This window comes from Rhinoraja longicauda, chromosome 4 (genome assembly GCF_053455715.1).
Source record: "Rhinoraja longicauda isolate Sanriku21f chromosome 4, sRhiLon1.1, whole genome shotgun sequence".
Classification (NCBI taxonomy): domain Eukaryota; kingdom Metazoa; phylum Chordata; class Chondrichthyes; order Rajiformes; family Arhynchobatidae; genus Rhinoraja; species Rhinoraja longicauda.
The window spans coordinates 14,809,585-14,830,371 of NC_135956.1; the positions used below are offsets into that span (position 1 = coordinate 14,809,585).

The window sequence follows — 20,787 nt, forward strand, 5'->3', positions numbered from 1 at the left end:
TCCTTTTTCATCCTGCCCCCTCCTATACCCTTCCCTCTGTCCCACCAGGACCCCCACCTATTTCTTCCATCCCCCTACTCCAGCATTCCTTCCTCTAGTTTCTCAATTTGCAGCTCTTCAACCCTGTCTCACACCTTTTGCTTTTATCTCTGGCCTTTGTTCCAACCACCTGCCTGTCAAAACACCCTCGCCTGGTCATTTTTCCTGTTTCATTTTTTTTGCCAAATTATTTCAGATTTTTTTTAATTACCAGAAGGTGCTTAAAACTGGCGATGGAAATAGAAAGGTAGGGACACATCAAAAGCCAATCAGGTGCTTAGATTCCTATTTTCACCCATAGGAAATTTTGATGATCAAAATATAAGAATAACATGAATCTGTATAATAAGACAACAATGTCGTATGCAAGCCTTCTATGCTTTCTTTATTACAGAAAGAGCTATAACATTCATTGTTTACAGATTCTCATTAGCAAATTTCTTTTCTTGAAACAAGCCCATACAATTTTGACCAAGTCTTCAATTTCTTAAATTCCAAATGCCGTGTGACACATAAAAATAACACAACATGAATAATTTCCATTTCATTGTTACATACTAATACTTGCACTAAATGTATATATGGTCAAAACAGAAAACAATGCAAGAACACAATTTGGCACAAAAGTAAATCTACAAAGTTGAAAATCCTTCTTGCATAATTCAAACTGACTGTTGGTTCATAACACCTTACCATAACATAAAATAAATGTTTGTCAATTTATTTATTTTTTAATTCAGAACCGTTTATACTGAGGCGTGATGCAGAGTATGTGCAGAGGAGGAAAGAAACAGAAGTCTATTGTTTCAATGGAAAGTAATTGTAGTGCTAAGTAAGGTTTTGAGTAAAAAGATTCTTTTGATTTCTGCTTGCCGCTTCTCTTTCACAATGAACCACCCTTTTGTGGTTGCACATACAAGAAGCTGCTCCAATGATGCCAAGCACTGGTGTAACTAACTCATGTTATTTATACTAAAGATCAAGTTGATAGAGCAACCAAGACATTATTTGAAGCCAGCATGCATAGTAATTTTCTAACCCTGCCTTTTAAATATCATTGCTGTCTAGTTACACCGAGGTGAAAATGAAAATACGATGTTCTGGTTACAAACTTGCTGACTCAATCAGTACAAATCCTTTAAATCATGTTGATGACATTAAATTGCTTTTATTGACGATTGAAACTGTCAGTCAGTAACTCATACAATTGGCCACTTTTCAGTTTTGTATACTTTAAATAATATTAATGCTCAAGACGCAATCAATTGAAACTGGACGGCTTCTAACTTTGTACTCCATCAGGCTATACGGTCATAGGTAGGGATACTAATTGATTGCCTCGTCATTCATTTGGAAATTAATTTGCCTGTGCTGGCTCGAAGGGCCGAATGGCCTACTCGTGCACCTATTGACTGCTGTCTGTCTGTTAAACACCCAAACTAATAGAGACCAAATAGCCTGTAAACTCTGTACAACACAAAGACCAAAAGCATTGTATAATTTCTTTCAGATCTCATGCACAGACACACACCTATGATAAGGCTGAGCAGACCAAACTAATAAGAACAACTTGCTTTGGAAAATGTCCAAAATGGAAAATAATTCTTGAGTCAAAATTGAAGAACAACAATTTGTTAGCTTTTGACTGTAAATTGGATATTTTATTATTAACTATACGTTTACATAGGGCTAATAAATGCAATGGCACCTTGACATAATGCATATTTGAGAAACTGTGACTCCCCATCAACTAGAAATCCAAACAGTCTTCAAGGTTTAGTTCACCTTGCAGGTCTTGTTTATTTGCTGACTTCTGGTCATTTGATGGCTTCAGGTCACTTGGTGGCTTCGGGTCACTTGGTGGCTTCGGGTCACTTAGTGGCTTCGGGTCACTTGGTGGCATTTGCCTACTTAGAGGTGAGAGTTTGTGTGCGTTAAAGTAGCAGGTAACTTGGCGAGGAACTTCAGCCAGTACACTTTGTGCAAGAGCTTCTTTGGCAGCCTGTGGATAGACAAACAAAAACATAAGAATTGTTGGTCCCCTGATAAGATGTTAACCTTAGAAACAAATGATTACTTTGAATTAAATCCACATTTATTTATAGGGGCACATAGGTCTGACATAGGTCAGCCATAATCGAATAAATGGTGGAATAAACTCGAGAGGCCATATTGCCTAATTGTGCTCCTATGACTTAACAAAACTTATGACTGCATGGTGGAGACAACATTTGGCATGCTGGCCTTAATCATACAGGACATAAGTGCATCAGTTGGGACATTATGTTGCAGTCGTACAAGACGTTGGTGAGTATAGGGTTCAGTTGTTCAGTTTTGATCAAACTGCTATCAGAAAGATGACATTAAGCTGGAAAAACCACAGGGAAGATTTACAAGGATGTTTTCAGGACTAGAGGACCAAAGGTATAGCGCGAGGTTGGACAGGTTAGGACTTTAATCCGTTGAGCGCAGGAGGCTGAGGGGTGATCTTATAGAAGGGTGTAACGTCATGAGGGGATGCATAAGGCAAATGCTTACTCTTTTTGTCAGGAAAAGGCAATCAAAAACTAGAGGACATAATTTGAAGGCGAGAGGGGCAAGATTTAAAAAGGAGCAATTTCACAGTATATCGTGGGTATATCGAACGAGCTGCCAGCGAGACTGGTTGAGTCAGGTAGAATATTTAAAAGGCATTTGGACAGATAGGCGGATAGGAAAAAATGTTTAGAAGGATATGGCCCCAATGCAGGCAAGTGGACCAGATTAGATGAGTTGGAAAGAACTGCAGATGCTGGTTTAAATCAAAGATAGACACAAAATGCTGGAGTTACAGCAGGTCAGGCAGCATCTCTGGAGAGAAGGAATGGGTGACGTTTTGGGTCGAGACCCTTCTTCAGACTGATGTCAGGGGAGTGGGCGGTACAGAGATAAAATGTAGTTGGTGACAGTAAGACAGATAGGACAACTGGGAAGGGGAGGGGATGGAGAGAGAGGGGGAAAGCAAGGGCTAGTTGAAGTTAGAGAGGTCAATGTTCAAGATTAGATGGGCATTTCAGCCAGCAAAGATGAGTTGGGCAGGAGGGCCTGTTTCTGTGCAGTATTACTACTCTGACTGTTATGTGCAAGTACCAGATGACTCAAAAACCAAGCGTGACTTGTTTTAAGCCTTGAATCATGCGAGATATGTAGAAACTATTTATTCACAAAATGCTGGAGTAACTCAGCAGGTCAGGCAGCATCTCAGGAGAAGGAATGGGTGACGTTTCGGGCCGAGACCCTTCTTCACACTGATGTCAGGGGGCGGGACAAAGGAAGGATACAGGTGGAGACAGGAAGATAGAGGGAAAACTGGGAAGGGGGAGGGGAAGAGAGGGACAGAGGAACTATCTAAAGTTGGAGAAGTCAATGTTCATACCGCTGGGCTGCAAGCTGCCCAAGCGAAATATGAGGTGCTGTTCCTCCAATTTCCGGTGGGCCTCACTATGGCACTGGAGGAGCACATGACAGAAAGGTCAGACTGGGAGTGGGAGGGGGAGTTGAAGTGCTCAGCCACCGGGAGATCAGGAGATAAGGTGGACTGAGCGAAGGTGTTGAGCGAAACAATCGCCGAGCCTGCGTTTGGTTTCGCCGATGTAAAGAAGTTGACATCTAGAGCAGCGAATGCAATAGATGAGGTTGGAGGAGGTGCAGGTGAACCTCTGTCTCACCTGGAAAGACTGTTTGGGTCCTTGGATGGAGTTGAGGGGGGAGGTAAAGGGACAGGTGTTGCATCTCCTGCGATTGCAGGGGAAAGTGCCCGGGGTTGGGGTGGTTTGGGTGGGAAGGGACGAGTGGACCAGGGAGTTACGGAGGGAGCGGTATCTGTGGAACGCAGAAAGGGGAGGGGATGGGAAGATGTGGCCAGTGGTGGGGTCCCGTTGTAGGTGACAGAAATGTTGGCGGATGACTTGTTGTGAAACGATCGCCCTACGTAGAAACTATGATCTGCAGATGTTGGTTTATACCAAAGATGGACACAAAATGCAGGGGTAACACAGCGGGTCAGGCAGCAGCTCTGGAGTCCCGACCCGAAAGTCACTTATCCTTTTTCTCTAGAGATGCTGCCTGGCCTACCGAGTTACTCCAGCGTTTTGTGTGTATGCAAGAGATGTATTGCAGATTAAACGTCACCTTGATCAGGGTGTGTGGAACTTGTAAAAAGGATTGCATTTCACCAGCATTAACAATGGTGAAGAATAGAAGTCACGCCATGTGGAGTGGACTAAATATTTAAATTATTTCTCTCCTGCACACCAATTACTTCTTTGCCTCTTTGGCCTCAATATTCGTCGAATCCCAGCTTAACAGAGAATACTCACATTCTGGAATTTCCTATATGGCACAAATTGGACAATGTCTCGGACAGCTGCTTCTCCAGTGGGAGATCTCAGAACCCCGTCATCACCGTCCAGAAACTCCATGGCAGTGAAATCCGCCTCACCAACACCAACAATGATCAGAGATAATGGCAGCTTAGAAGCATTCACAATGGCATGCCTCGTTTCATCCAAGTCCGTTATCACTCCGTCTGTAATAATCAGCAAGATGTAATATTGCTGATAAAAACAAAACAAAAATAATCACAAATTATACCAATGTTCGATAGCATCACCTTGGTGTTATATTTAAGTATTTATCGCACTGTGCATCGTTTTGAAAAATAAAAGTACACGGAGACATTCTGATATCGCGCACAAGCTCTCCTCTGGATATGTGACCTCACAGCACGTGATGTAGCTAAAAAAATGTATTGCCCAAGTATAGACAAGCACATATTAAAATGGTGTTTAAAATAGAATGAGTCACTTGTAGATATACACAAAATGCTGGAGTAACTCAGCGGGACAGGCAGCATCTCTGGAGAGAAGGATTGGGTGACGTTTCGGGTCTTTAGACTGCGAGTCAGAGAGGGAAAAGCTCGAAGAGGGGAGGGGAGAGCACGGCAGGGAATAGGTGAACAGACTGAAGAAAGGTTCCGACCTGAAATATCACCTATTCCTTCTCTCCAGAGATGCTGCCTGTCCCGCTGAGTTACTCCAGCATTTTGTGTCTGTCTTCGGTTTAAACCAGCATCTGCAGTTCCTTCCTACGCAGGTGTCACTTGTATCTTGACATGCTTTCCATAGAAATGGTTGGTGTTTCCCAAATCAATTTGGTAGTGGGATACGTATCATACATCACCTTGAAGTATTTAATGTCAACCACTTTATGACATCTACTCTGAAGCATGATAGAACATCTCTGACTCAATGCGTGAAGCCACAAGTCTTTAGAAAAGGGTGAGGGTAATACAGACACATCTCTGCATTCTCCAACTAAAAGCCAACCAAGAATCCAAGGCTCAAAAATTCTAAGGCAATACATTTTACTTCACATCATGTAATGGGATCTACAGAATGTATGATATCTATATACTAAAACTCTCGTTTGTTATCCTGTTTGTGACTGAACTTCAGCCAAAACGGTACACGATAGCGCAACAATTTTAGGCCCACCTTACTCACCATTGTCACTTTAGTGATAATGCAAGTAGTTTTATTGAAATCGGTGTTATATTTTTAAAGTTATTCACATTTTTAAGTTTAAAAGGAGGGGAGGGGGAGGGGAGGAGGGAGGGAGGGGGGAGTTGGGGAGAAGGGAGAGGGGAGGGGCAGGGGGGTTGAGGAGAGAGGGGAGGGGGGGGGGAGGAGAGGGTGCTGCACCAATGCAGGAGAGGTTTGGGCCCAACGGGTCCACTTGGTCTAGTACCACTTAAATTTAGGTGAAAATCAGGTGAGATATTATTTATCTATTCGAAAATAATGAATAACTGCAAAGAATAACGCTACCAGTTTAATATTATATTAAGAGTCAATGTCTTCAAGAGATGGCATCAGGAAAGTGGATTAAAAAAGTTGCAAGATAAAAAGTTCTGGTGTTTATAACCAAGACTGGGACACGTGGATAACATAGAACCTAATGCCAAATGCAATGCGAGGAAACTATAGTTGTCAGTTGCAATCACTTCATTTATTAAAAGTTTGCCTATAAGAAATGACTTTGTGTCAATGTAAAATGTGATATAATTGTATCGGGAGTGAATGAGTGATTGTTGAAATAACATGTTCAATTATTTGTCATTCAGCAAGTATATTTTCTGACTCTTATATTTGTGGTTCAGTATTCAGCTTATCCAAATAAAAATGCTGCTTTTATCTTGATGACCAATTTATATCTTATCGCACCATTGTATATATTTTACAATCTAGAAACTGTTAAGCTTTATCCATATCCAAACATTACTGACATTCTGAAAATATCCAGGAGAAAGCATCAACCCTACATGTTTTATAAGAAAATAACTGCAGATGCTGGTACAAATCGAAGGTATTTATTTCACAAAATGCTGGAGTAACTCAGCGGGTCAGGCAGCATCTCAGGAGAGAAGGAATGGGTGACGTTTCGGGTCGAGACCCTTCTTCAGACCTACATGTTTGGTTGATAAATACAGCGTGAAAACAGGCTCATTGGACCACTGAGTCCATGCTGACCATCCACCATCCGAATTCCCACCATTGACTCTATCTACACTTCATGCTGCCTTGGAAAAGCAGCAACATAATCAGAGACTTGCCCCCTCCTCTCTTATCTGGCTTCTGAACGGACCTTCCATAAGTTAGGGCAATGTCCGATTCACTTATACCCCATTGTGGACATTGGACTTTGTCTATGGAACTGGTGGGCTACAACGCTGAGAACTATAGTCTGCCCTCTGTAGCGTCCCCTTTGCTCCAACTATTGTATCTGAGTTTGACTTGATTGTATTCATACATGATATATCTGGAGGTATCGCACCCGCCAAGCTTCGCAGAGAGTTCTTCACTCATAGGCTGGTGTGCAAGGCCCCATCGGACGCCAAACATCCTTTGCACCACCTCGCCCAGGATTCACAGCAACTGGGACCACAACGCCCGTCATCTCGTCACCCTTTCTCCCGTCATGCAGCGACCCTCTGTGGCTCCGGTTTCAACATACTAGGAGCATGGAGAACCAGCTGGGAACAGACATCGCCACCTCCTCAATTCACTGTCGCACCGAACACCACAGCCCCACCCGGCTCGGACACGCCCCGCAAAGAGTGGGTCGCCCTGAACCGGCTCCGCACAGGGGTCGGCCGGTTCAATGCCAACATGCATCGTTGGGGGTTGCGTCCATCAGCAGCCTGCGTGTGTGGAGCAGACCAGCAAACAGCGCAGCACGGCATTGTCGACTGCACTGTCCTCCGTCCCCCTGGTGGAGGGGTAGACCTCACGGCCCTCGACAACAGCACATTGCACTGGCTACAGCGCCTGGAGGGCATTACATAATTTCTGCTGCCTCAAACGCAAGAAGAAGTAGATGTATCTGATCTATTTGGATAGCATGCAAAACAAAACTTTTCACTGTAGTTCGGTACAGGTGACAACAATAAAACTAAAATGTCGCAATTTTGACATCTGGATCATTTAACAGGAAAATACCATAGCAGCTATCAGTCATTACACATACATCAATGTGCTACTGTTTTTCCAACTTTCTCCATTACAATCAAGGGAAATGAACTGACACAAATTCCAGTCCTCCCCCAGCAGCAAGACCCAATGTAAAATACAGCAAAATTTTCAATTGCATAGCCTCTGGTTAGGAATTTAATTTTTTTTCCTAATGTAGTTTGGCATGTCCCCAACAACTCTCACCAACTTCTACAGATGTGCCAGAGAAAGCATTTTCTCTGCATCACAGCTTGGTTTGGGAACAGCTCCATCCAAGACCAAAAGAAATTGCAGAGAATTGTGGACGAAGCCCAGGCCATCATACAAACCAACCTCCCTTCCATTGACTCCATCTAAACCTCATGCTGCCTCGACAAGGCCAGCAGCATAATCAAGGACCAGTCACACGCTGGCCACTCCCTCTTCTCCCCTCTCCCATCAGGCAAAAGGTATAGAAGCGTGAAAACGCACACCTCCAGATTCAGGGACAGTTTCTTCCCAGCTGTTATCGGGCAACTGAACCATCCTACCACAGCTAGAGTGCAGTCCTGAACTACTATCTACCTTATTGGAGACCCTCAGACTAGCTTTGATCATTTTTTTCTGGCTTTATCTTGCACTAAACATTATTCACATAGTCCCTTTATCATGTATCTATACACTGTAATCATGTATTGCCTTTCCGCTGACTGGTTAGCAAGAGGCAAAAGCTTTTCTCTGTACCTTGGTACACGTGACAATAAACTAAACTAAACTATCTTCAAATGTGATGATGTGCAAGGTTTCAGCCTACGTATCATGTTCAAGAAGGATAATTAAGAATTGTGGATCTTATTTCCTTGCATATTTTATGCAAAAATATTTAAGTGTGATTGTCTGTTCAGCCAACTTGATATTAAACCCTAACATATGGCAGAAATCTCTTCGAATTCACACCTAAAAGTAGCATATATTGGAAAAGAATCTCCATTGGAATCTTTGAGGTAAGTGCCAAGTATTGCTGCTTCATTGGCAAATGGTATTTGAGATCCTTTCTCTTTGTTTAGTTTAGTTCAAGTGTTAGTTTAATGTAAAGTGTTTAATTAGTGCAATTAATTACTTCAGCAGCTGTGGATGGAGTGTACCGAGGAATATTAACATTACGTTTAGATAGCATGGAAACAGACCCTTTGGTGACCATCGATCATCTGTTCACACTAGTTTCATGTTATACCCACTTTCTCATCCACTCCCTGCACACTAGCAGCAATTTACAAGGGCCAATCAACCTACAAACCCACGTCTTTGGGATGTCGGTAGAAACCACAGCATGCAGAGGAAACCCACAGTCACAGGTAGAACGTGCAAACTCCACATAGTCAGCATGCAAGGTCAGGATTGAACCCAGGTCTCTGATGACCATTGAAACAGCAGCTCTACCGCTGTGCCGCAGTGCCCTGTTACATGTTATGTTTCCAAATGTAAAGAGAAGGTTGTGTTTCTCTTTTCCTGGCTGAATTTACTCATCCCAATCAATTTCAATTTGAACAGATGTATCATTTCTTTACACCCATCCCCATTTCCTTACAATATTTAACATCTCACTGTCTACAGTCTTTTAGACCCTTTCAAAATTTTAAGGTCCTCCATTAATCACTTCATGATATTTCTACTTTGGGCCATATCTGCCACCAACCCACTCATTCTGTTCTAACCATTTCTTCTGTAGGCTCTCTCAATGTATTGCAATCTGTCAGCAAGCACATATTGGAAATATCATAAATCATTAAAATATAGCACTGTTACATTCAAACATTTGTTCAGTCCATTTGTCTACTTTTTATTGAAATATCAAATGATTATCATAAAGTGCAGACGAAAATCCTGTTTTAGTTTAGTTTAGAGACACAGCGTGGAAACAGGACCTTCGGCCCAGCGTGTCCACGGCGACCAGCAATCCCCTTAGACTATCCTACACACGAGGGCCAATTTACAATCTTTATCGAAGCCAATTAACCTACAAATCTGTACGTCTTTGGAGTGTGGGAGGAAAATGGAGCACCCGGGGAAAGCCCACGCAGGTCACGAAGAGAACGTACAAACTCCATTCAGACAGCACCCATAGTCAGGATCAAACCTGGGTCTCTGGCGCTGAAATGTAGTAACTCTACCGTTGCGCCACTGTGCCCCCCCCCATCATCAGTAAAATCCTGTGATCATATCCACACTAATCCTGTTGTTCCCCAACTCTGAATACACTACACACACACATACAGGCACTGAGGACATATGCAAGAGAATTTTTCAGAAGTATAGTAATATTATTAATAAAACAATCATTACAAATACTACATACAATTTAAATCGTACAATTAAAACTTTCCCAAAAATATTACAGGAATATCCACAGGCATCATGTAATTCCAAAAATACAAACCGACTTAAATCAGGATGCAAAGAACTGCAGATGCTCTTTTACAAAAACGTCAAAGTCCTGGAGTAACTCAGTGGATCAAGCAGCACTTCTGGAGAATATGGAAAGGTGACGTTTTGGATCATAACCCTTCTTCAGATTAAAGAAGGGAGCCGGCCCTACACATTACCTATCCATGTTCTCCAGAGATCCACGTCTAATCTCTGGAAAACATGGATAGGTGTGCAGAAGGGTCCCAATTCGAAATGTCACCAGTCCATGTTCTCCAGAAGTGCTGTTTGGTTCACTGAGTTTCTCCAGCACGTTGTGTCCTTTCTCCACCCACAATCACATCTGGGCACAGAATGTGTAGGAAAATAACTGCAGATGCTGGTACAAATCGAAGGTATCGCAAAATGCTAGAGTAACTCAGCGGGTCAGGCAGCATCTCAGGAGAGAAGGAATGGGTGACGTTTCGGGTCGAGACCCTTCTTCAGACTGATGTCAGGGGAGGGTCCTATCTTTGTCCTGTCCCGCCCCCTCCCCTGACATCAGTCTGAAGAAGAGTCTCGACCAGAAACGTCACCCATTCCTTCTCTCCTGAGATGCTGCCTGACCTGCTGAGTTACTCCAGCATTTTTGTGATACCTTCTGGGCACAGAAGGTTGCAGAGACAATTAATACCTTCCTTCTAGCGAATTATAAAAGCAAAAATATCTGTAGATACACAACGGACTCTTCTTGCAGCTCAAAAATCCTGCATGTGCAGAATTGACAGAACAAAACGTTAACTTGCCCTGTCCCCCTTCCCACCCCATGCACAGGCGTTTTCCAACAATGCAGTTTTACTGCACATTTCTGATACCTGCAATGTTGTGGCTGAACTCACCGATGCAGTTGGCTGTTGTGCTGCTGTAGCTGCAAATTTCGCAACGTGGTTTATAATGGGGGAAAAATTTGTTGGTCCATAAAGTCGAATTTGGGGAAGACAGGTACGATAGGTGTCCACAATCCCTTGTACTCCTAATATATAAATTGGAGAAAGTTAGTTACTGTTGACAATCTACCATGGTTATGTTTCAGCGTCAGACATTTTACTTGCATTCACTACATAAAAGCTGTTTCTGTAGCCAAGTCAATATTCTCCATAAGATAGATACAAAAAGCTGAAGTAACTCAGCGGGACAGGCAACATCTCTGGAGAGAAGGAATGGATGACGTTTCAGTTCGAGGTCGACCCGAAACGTCACCCATTCCTTCTCTCCAGAGATGTTGCCTGTCCCGCTGAGTTACTCCAGCTTTTTGCATCTATCTTCGGTTTAAACCAACATCTGCAGTTCCTTCCTACACAATATTCTTCATAAACCTGAAATGCGATTTTATCTGCAAATTTTTTATTCCTGATGTGCAAGGCAAATTTTGATCAGTAATATTAACAAGCAAAATATTTACAGAGTGTTTGATGTCTCTGGATCTGTATCGCTGGTGTTTAGAAGGATAAGTGGAGATCTCATTGAAACCTACCAAATAATGAAAGGCCTAGATAAAGTGGACGTGGATAGGATGTTTCCAGTAGGGGAGGAGTCTAGGACCAGAGGGCACAACCTCGGAATAAAAAGACGTACCTTTAGAATGGAGATGAGGAGGAATTTCTTTAGCCAGAGGCTGGGGAATCTGTGGAATTTATCGGTGGAGGCCAAGACGTGTATTTAAAGCAGAGTTCAATAGGTTCTTGATTAGTAAGGCCTCGAAGATGACAGGGAGAAGGCAGGACAATAGGCTTGAGAGGGAATTAATAGCTCAGCCATGATTGAATGGCGGAGCAGACTCGATAGGCCGAAAGGCCCAATACTGCTCCTATGTCTTTTGGTCTATAGTCTGCTATGTTACAGTGCTTTCCGAAAAGACATTGCTAAAAAATGTTACATCTTTAACAACAAGGCAGTTATCTATAATGCTTTGAGTCTTTTAGACCTTCTTAAAATATAATGTTCAATCCAAAAAGATAGGCTCTTAGGGGATACTTTACATCGAAATATTAGAGACCTTTAAATTGTAGTTTGTGCAAAGTGCACACAAAAAACTAAAAAATTGCATTCTGCATCAGGCGGTCTCTGAGAATAATAATATAATTTATATAACAAATGCCGAATCATAAATCATATAATAATAAATTATGGGGATCAAAATATAATAACATTTTGCTCTTGAGCATTGGCTTTGATTTATTCATGAAAAGATCTGAAAGAAATGGGATATTAGGCACCAACCCAGGCTTAATGATAGAATGTGAGCCAGGAGGTGTGGCTTCATGTCCCAACCCAAGAACTTGTGCACACAATCTCAGCAGATACTTCACCTGCGCGGTGAACGTGGTACATATAAGATTGCGCTCATTATAAAGAGGACCACGAAGCTCCGAGCCAAAATTAGTGATTGAAATAGATTACAAAAGGCTAATGAATACGGGTTTTTAAGGCAGGGCCGTCTTAACGCATGGGCCTGATGGGCACTTGCCCGGGGGCCCACGAGCATAGGGGCCCCATGCTGATCTGTGTATGTTAAGTGATTTGCAATAAATACTACTTTAAAAATGTAGGTTCAATAAGTGGTTTTTTTGCAACATTTTCAGTCACTAAGTGCTTCTCACAGCGATCTGTAAGTGCTTTTCGCAACAATGTAGCACCCTAAGTCCATCGCTAAGTGCTTTTCGGTAAGTGCTTTTCGCCGGCACGACGGGGGGGGGGGGGGGGGGGGCTGGTAGGGAAAGGGGGGTGGGGGAAGAGTAACGGTAGGGGCCCCAGTACACTGCTTTGCCCGGGGGCCCATAATGCTGTAAAAACGGCCCTGTGTTTAGGTGGTTTATGGGGCGCATAAACACAGTTGGTTGCATTGAGCAGTTTGTATGCACTTGTAAATCTAATGTATAAAATATAAAGACCTGGATAGAGTGAATGTGGAAAGGATGTTTCCACTAGTATGAGAGTCTAGGACCAGAGGGCACAGCTTCAGAATAAAAGGACATACCTTTAGAAAGGAGATGAGGGGATTTTTTCTAGTCAGAGGGTGGTGAAGCTGTGGAATTCATTTCTGCAAACAGTGGTGGAGGCCAGGTCAATGGATATTTTAAGATGGACAGATTCTTGATTAGTTCGGGTGTCAGGGGTTATGGCGTGAAGGCTGGAGAATGGGGTTGAGAGGGAAAAATAGATCAGCCATGACTGAATGGCGCAATGGGCAGAATGGCCTAATTCTCCTCCTAGAACTTATGGACTTATAATGTGCTGATGCAATCTAAGTCATGACCAAGTTGGAGGTTAAAGTGCACACATTTTCATACATGAAAGGGAATTCCTAGAATAGCAATCTAGGATAATCCCCTTTCAGGATATTTACAATCAAACTAATAAAAATACAACTGCAATTAAAATGCTGCTTCGGTCTGTAGGGCAAGTCAAAGGTTAAAATAGTGCAGGATTACCACATTCTTCAACTGACAAAAGCCGCAAAAAAAAACCAGACTAGAAACTTGTTTTCTAGAGGAAATGCTCTTCAAAGGAATTTCTCTTCAAGAATGCTTATTTTCTACTACCGTTTTTTACTGGGGACATTATGTTTACAATACAGAGCCCTGGAGCTCACAAAATGAACGAGGTTAAATTAAAATTTAAATGACTGACATACAAATATGAAACATCCTAATATGCAGACTTTCTTATCTACATTGCAAATAGGATCCATACCACACATCGCGGACAAATTCTTCTTCAAATGTAAACTTACATTAAAGCAATAAGGAGATTTATTGCATGGGCCCCTACTTTACACCCAAAAGTGTGTGTACATTATTTTAGTTTAGCGATACAGCACGGAAACAGGCCCTTCGGCCCACTGGGTCCGCGCCGACCAGTGATCCCCGCATATTGACACTATCCTACACAAACACGGTACAATTTTTACATTTACCAAGCCAATTTACCTCAATTCCTGCAAGTCTTTGGAGTGTGGGAGGAAACCGAAGATCTCGGAAAAAACCCACACAGGTCAAGGAGAGAACGTACAAACTCCGTATAGACGGCACCCGTAGTCAGGATGGAACGTGGGTCTCCGGCGCTGCAAGGCAGCAACTCTACCGCTCTGCCACCATGCCGCCCTTTTACTTATTACTTATTTTTCTGAATTATTGCATTTCAATTTTAATTAATACCATTTAATAATCCACATATCTGGATTGTCATCATCATACCCAGAGATCTATTTTGCAGCCGTGAAATATTAAACTTAAAAACAAAGCAACGGACTAAACAAAATTAGTTTAAAAAAAATTAATAGTTAATAATAGTCAATAATATCTCTGCATACTACTTGCGGCATACAATTCGGTTAGTTTTTCCTACCCTTCCCACCTTAAAATGCTGTTGAGAGAAAAAATTCCCATTGGAATGCATCTCAATTTATAACATGGGATTCAATGGTGAAAAAAGGGGTTGTGTTCCAGAAAGCTATGGTACAACAGTTGTGTTCCTAGATAACTGTTAGTATCATGATTGTTTAGAACACAATCCCTTTTTCCTCCATTTTATCTCTGTTACAAGTATCATTTTGGAAACTTTCCTCTCAACAGGTCTGTTGCCATTGGCGTGCTGTCAGTAGGCAAGGGAATACTGATTGTATTGTAGGCAGATGAGGAAGTTTTGTTTAACATGAACAAGAAGTAGATGTTGCATCGTTTCTTTATTATCATTACACATATCAAAAGAAGGGGCTGCCTTGTCAGTTTCCAAAGTAATCCTCTTTACGGCCTGCTACAATGAACCTGCAGCCATTATTCTCAGTTATCTCGTTCAATACTCTGTTTAACAGAGTATTTTTTAAACCTTTTCACAAATTCCATAAGATCACATTTTTTATTCGGCAGCTCAAATTTTTTTTTGATAGTGATTTACTAATTTATCCAGAGCAAATTATCTCTACCTGAACGGAGGTCCAGGCTAAATAATAATTAGAATAAAAACCAACAGGACAAAAATGTCTAACTATGCTAAAAGAGAAATGAATGAATGAATGAATACGTTTATTGGCCAAGTATGTGCATATACAAGCTTGGTGCTCCGAAAGAGAAGGCAGGTGAATGGGGTTGAGAGGGAAAGATAGATCAGCCATGATTTAATGGCAGTGGAGACTCGATGGGCCAAATTGCCCAATCCTGCTCCTTAAATGACAACACAATCATACAGTTAACAATTAAGAATAAAGCATAAACACATCAAAACAATAAGAATCAATTAAGAATAAAGCATAAACACATCAAAAGTGTATTATGCAGTTCCAGCATTCCCCAAAATTCATTATTTCCAACCCAATATCATACATTGCATAGAATTCCATACCTGAACAGAATGGGTTGGCAGAATTGAAATTAATTGGAAATTCATGAGATACCTGAAAAAAGAAAATAAATATCATATAATGCTGTTTGAATATCAATACCAAGTGAAATAATTCAGCACAAAATGATCTACATTTACCTGCCAGTTTGGGGGAATTTGTGCACCAAATCCTAACACTGGAAACATCTTGTCTCTGTAATGAAATATTTGGCATAATTTGAATCAAACATACACCGTTCATTTGTCAAGATCCACAGAAAATATATCATATTCTAATTCAGATTTGTTCATACATCAGCTTCATCATCATCATTCTGTAAACAGCACACACATTCTACTTCAAATAGACTAACTGAAAATAAAATGCCAGTACTGGTGATCTTTAGTAAAAACATGATAGTTTGGACCGGAACAATGAATTAAACACATTTCACTCTGGACTACTGTAGATGAGCATTTAACTTTCGATGTGCCCACTGCCACACTCCCAAGGACGCCCACTGAACTAGTTCGATATCAACTCTTACTAACAAAGCAAGACTAACTAACAAGGGTTGGGTTGTTTAAATTAATACTGACTAGCTCATTCATTTATTGCATCGTATGGGAGGCGCATTCCCAATCTCGTTGTACCCCTGTACAATGACAATAAAGATATATTGTATTGTTTTGTATTGTAAGATCCAGCACTAGATCATTTCAATCTAGCCTTTCCAGCTGTAGAAAGAAAAGCAAGATTTTTAATTCAAGTTATCGATACATATGTTTAATATTATTGGTCGATTTAAATTGCCACCTTTAAAGAAATTTAAATTTTAACTTGGTTCATTTGTGGTACAATTTAGAAGCTTTGACAAATATAAAAACCTGTGAAAGGCCTGGATGGAGGGATGTGGAGAGGATGTTTCCACTAGTGGAAGAGTCCAGGACTAGAGGGCACAGTCTTAGAATAAAATGGCTTACCTTTAGATGAGGAGGAATTTCTTTAGTCAAAGGGTGGTAAATATGTGGAATTCATTGCCACAGTTATGGAGGCCAAGACATTGGGTGTTTTTGAAGTGGAAATTGACAGGTTCTTGATTAGTAAGGGTGCCAAATGTTATGGGGAGAAGGCAGGTGAATGGAGTTGAGAGGGAAATATAGATCAGCCATGATTTAATGGCAGTGGAGACTCGATGGGCCAAATTGCCCAATCCTGCTCCTATGACACGAACCATGTGATTTTGAAGGTCGGTAGGGAGAAGGAGAGAAAGAAGAGTCAGAGAAATACATAAAGTGCTGGAGTAACTCAGCGGGGTCAGGCAGCATCCCTGGATAGGTGACATTTCAGGTCAGGACCCTTCTACAGATTGGGGTTTGTCACTGTGAAAGGCACTTGGGGAGTTCAGGACATGGAATCTCCACTGGAATTTATGCAGTTCTACTGTTGCTCAGGACCTTTTCCCTGAACTGATATGTCTTAGGCCAAGTAGATGGTTCTTCCTCGTCTGAATTAGGCAACCTTGAGATAATAGCAATTGTAGGTAGTGAACCTGTGATACTAAATTCTAAAATTCGCTCTTACAGAGAGAAGATAAATTATTCTATTCATAGTAAAAGTATTGCTACAATAATGCTATGCATTGCTCAAAAGGTGTTATCTGGTTTACATGTTGTCTGACTGTCCCTACCGAAGATTAATTACAAATAGATTGAGCTGGTTTTGGCTTGGGGATAGGACAAAAGATAATCTTTATCTCAGTACACAACGACGTAATTAGTAACCAAGAATCACAAGAGCTAAATTATAATTTGGGATATTTATTAATTTTGTTAATGACTAGATAAATTCATTGGAGGTATTTATATATGCAGGTCAGGCAGCATCTCAGGAGAGAAGGAATGGGTGACATTTCGGGCCGAGACCCTTCTTCAGACTGAATTCATTGAGTATTTGTAACATCCTATTTTACAACAGTAATAAAAACAGTAACAATAAAGTGTTTCTCTGTACCTCGGTACACATGACAACTAAACTAAACTAATATGTAGGAAGGAACTGCAGATACTGCTTTGAACCAAAGATAGATAAAAAAAAGCAGGAGTAACTCAGCGGGTCAGGCAGCATCTCTGGAGATAAGGAGTGGGTGAAATTTCGGGTTGAGACCCTTCTTCAGATCGAGAGTCAGGGGAAAGGGAAACAAGAGAAGTAGACGGTGATATAGAGAAAGATAGAACAAATGAATGAAAGATATGCAAATCCTGCATATCTTTCATTCATTTGTTCTATATCTCTCAATATAACCGTCTATATCTTTCGTTTCCCTTTCCCCTGACTCAGTCTGAAGAAGGGTCTCAACTAAACTAATATAATTGGTTTAAATAAAGGAATACTTACGTGTCGTAATCTTGAACCACCATTCCAACAGACCAGATTGCCATCAAATACTCATTAAATCCATTAGGATTGATATAATGAAGAGATTTAGGAGAGCGAGGATCACCATTGGAGCCCGTGAAATCAATGCCAACCTTGAAAAGAAGAAATAAACCATTGATGTGAACAACACTTTCTGCTGAATTAAAATAACAAACAGGTTAATGCACATAATTCGGGCCATCAAAACTTTGTTAAACATTTTGCTGAATCCTTGATGTGTCATCTTCTCGAAGGCCTTTTGAGTCCAAATACAGAAGCAGGTCATGTGGCCCACCACGGTTGTGTGGGAGCCATGTCAGAATCCATGGAATCTTGGATGTTGACAAGCCACCACTCTGTAACAAACTCATTCAAAACCTTTGGATGCAGATCATCACGTCTTGGGAATTTATTGGCATACCATTAATTTCTTCAATATTACTACACTCAATATAATATTAATTCTCAGCTCCTCATTCAGACCCATTGTCCTCCATGATTTCCAGGGAGCCTTGTCTCTTCTTGTATGAAGATGTATAAAAAAAGTTTTCTTTCTCTGCAATTTCCTTACTGCCCAATATAAAGCATCAGGTCTTCATCTGCAATGGATCCATTTTTACTGCTCCTAATCTCGTTTTCCATGTCCATGGGAGTTTTTACATTTCTCTCACGTTCTACATTATCATTTTCTTGGTCCTCCCGTGTTCAGATTTTGGAAACTCTCGCAATCCTCAAGTTTGTTTGGCAAATTTATAAGTTATCTTCCTTTCTTCAACTATGATCTTACACTGCCCTTGACAGCCCTTATTTTCAGTGGGAAATTTGTGCTCTACAATTGGGCAATATTTATATGTGTTGTAAACTGTTGATCTTTTATGCTTTGGCTATTGCTCATTTCTTGTTATACCTTTCAATGTAAGACTCCTTTTTTAAGATTGTGCTATATATTACTTGCAATCATCATACAATATTCTACCATTTTATGATCAGTCCTCCTCAACTACAAGATTCTTAATTAGCCCTTTGCATTGCACATACCACATGTAAATTAGCTTGTTTCCTGGTTTGTGCCTTCATTACATTGATCAAGGAAACCATTTCATGCCCCATGAATTTGATCTCCATGCTATTACTGCTAATTTTGTTTCCCCAGTCACCATGTAGATGAAAGATTGTCGAGTTATTCTTGTCAAATCTTCTTCTAAATTCCCATTTATACATCACCGCTACAGTTCGTGATGTGTATAAAACTATAAAACATATAAAACTATGCTAATCAACGTCTCTACACTTGCTGATTCTTGTTTCTATCATTTTATATTTATGAAGATTTCAAAAATGAAAATTAATACCTTTTAGAAATGTAAAAACATGGTTAATGTCAGAATTTGATTTATGACAATTATCAGGATCACGGTACTTCACAGAAGCGGATCAGTGTTGTGTACTACCGAGGAATATAGAGGATTTAGGTCAATAGATAAGGACAAGATATTCCCTTTTGTGGGAGAATCTGGAATCAGGTTATACCATTCAGTACAAGGTTGCCAACTAAAGACAAATCAGGTGAATTTTCTCACCCTCAGATGGCTGGGAGTCTTTGGAACTCTCTTTCAAAGGACATTAGAGCAAGCATTTTTAAGATAGAGGTGGATAAATACTAGAAAACCAAAGGGTGAAAGAGATTTCCTTAGGTAGACAGTCTAGAATGCAAACAGGTTATCACTGAACTTGATGAATAGTGAAGCATCTCAAGAGGTTGAATGAAGTACTTTTGCTGGATCTTGTAGAATCATATAAAATTCTGAAAGGATTGGACAGGCTAGATGATGGAAAAATGTTTCTGATGTTGGGGGTGTCCAGAACCAGGGGTCACAGTTTGAGAATAACGGGTAGGCCATTTAGGACTGAGATGAGGAAAAAAAAATTCACCCAGAGTTGTGAATCTGTGGAATTCTCTGCCACAGAAGGCAGTGGAGGCCAATTCACTGGATGTTTTCAAGAGATAGATTATAGCTTTCAGGGCTAACGGAATCAAGGGATAAGGGGAAATGCAGGAACGGGGTACTGATTTAGGATGATCAGCCGTGACTATATCGAATGGCAGTGCTGGCTCGAAGGGCCGAATGGCCTACTCCTTGCACCTATTTTCTATGTTTCTATGCTCCGAATTATAGTCAGAGTCACACAGCACTGAAACAGACCATTTGGCCCAACTTGTCTATGCCGACCAAGATGCCCCATCTGCAAATGTCCCACCTGCCCATGTTTGGCCCATTTCCCTCTAAACCTTTCCAATCCATATACCTGTCCAGGTGTCTCTTAAATGTTGTTATTGTACCTGTTACATTCATGTTTAAATTAAAAATAAATTAGTTACTTACAGTAAAGTTCATCTGGCAGCCACCCATAACGTAGTCGAGGAAAGAATAATCCTTCACAATCTATTGATTGAATATTTACTTGGATTAGCGATACGGTAATACTCATGTTTGTAACAAAAGAAATCAACATGGCATTTACTTCAATATTCTACTTCTCCAGATTCATGTCCTGGGTTCATCTTTGTACCCTCCAGCGAATATGCACTTCCAGGTCCTGCTTACATCTACAATCCACCTCTCTACGATTTAGATTATACTCCATATCCACATTGCTTCACCTAAACAGCATCACCACATTTATCATCAATAGATTGCAACTGTTATGTCTGCCCATTTCACCAGTTCTCTAGTTCATGGAGTTGACCACAATCCCACTCACTATTTATGACACTGCAAAGTAGACTCTGTTGACTGCAGCCAACCCCAATGTCATTTATATACATTAAGAAAAGTAAGTGTCAGTGCAGACCCATGGGAACCCCATGGTGTACTTGCCGTAAACCAGGTGCTGGTTTACAAAAGGCGACACAGGGTGCTGTTGTAGCTCAGAGTGTCAGGCAGCATCTCAGAACATGGATCCATATTAACCGGAGATTAGTTTAGTGTAGAGATACAGCGCAGAAACAGGCCCTTC

At 41.0% G+C, this 20,787-nt stretch overlaps 1 protein-coding gene across 4 annotated transcripts in view; it reads right to left on the bottom strand.

Moving 5' to 3' along the window:
• Positions 1–405: 405 nt before the first annotated feature.
• LOC144592596 (copine-3-like) overlaps positions 406–20,787 on the bottom strand; it is a 61,421-nt gene continuing 41,039 nt past the window's right edge. For all 4 annotated transcript variants that reach the window (XM_078397248.1, XM_078397249.1, XM_078397247.1 and 1 more), the window contains 7 exons: positions 20,154–20,213; positions 17,749–17,882; positions 15,510–15,564; positions 15,372–15,423; positions 10,871–11,004; positions 4,398–4,634; positions 406–2,041 (listed from right to left, as the gene is read on the bottom strand). In XM_078397248.1, coding sequence (XP_078253374.1) covers positions 1,790–2,041; positions 4,398–4,634; positions 10,871–11,004; positions 15,372–15,423; positions 15,510–15,564; positions 17,749–17,882; positions 20,154–20,213 — 924 coding nt within the window. In that variant the 3' untranslated portion in view covers positions 406–1,789. The remainder of the gene's footprint in view (positions 2,042–4,397; positions 4,635–10,870; positions 11,005–15,371; positions 15,424–15,509; positions 15,565–17,748; positions 17,883–20,153; positions 20,214–20,787) is intronic.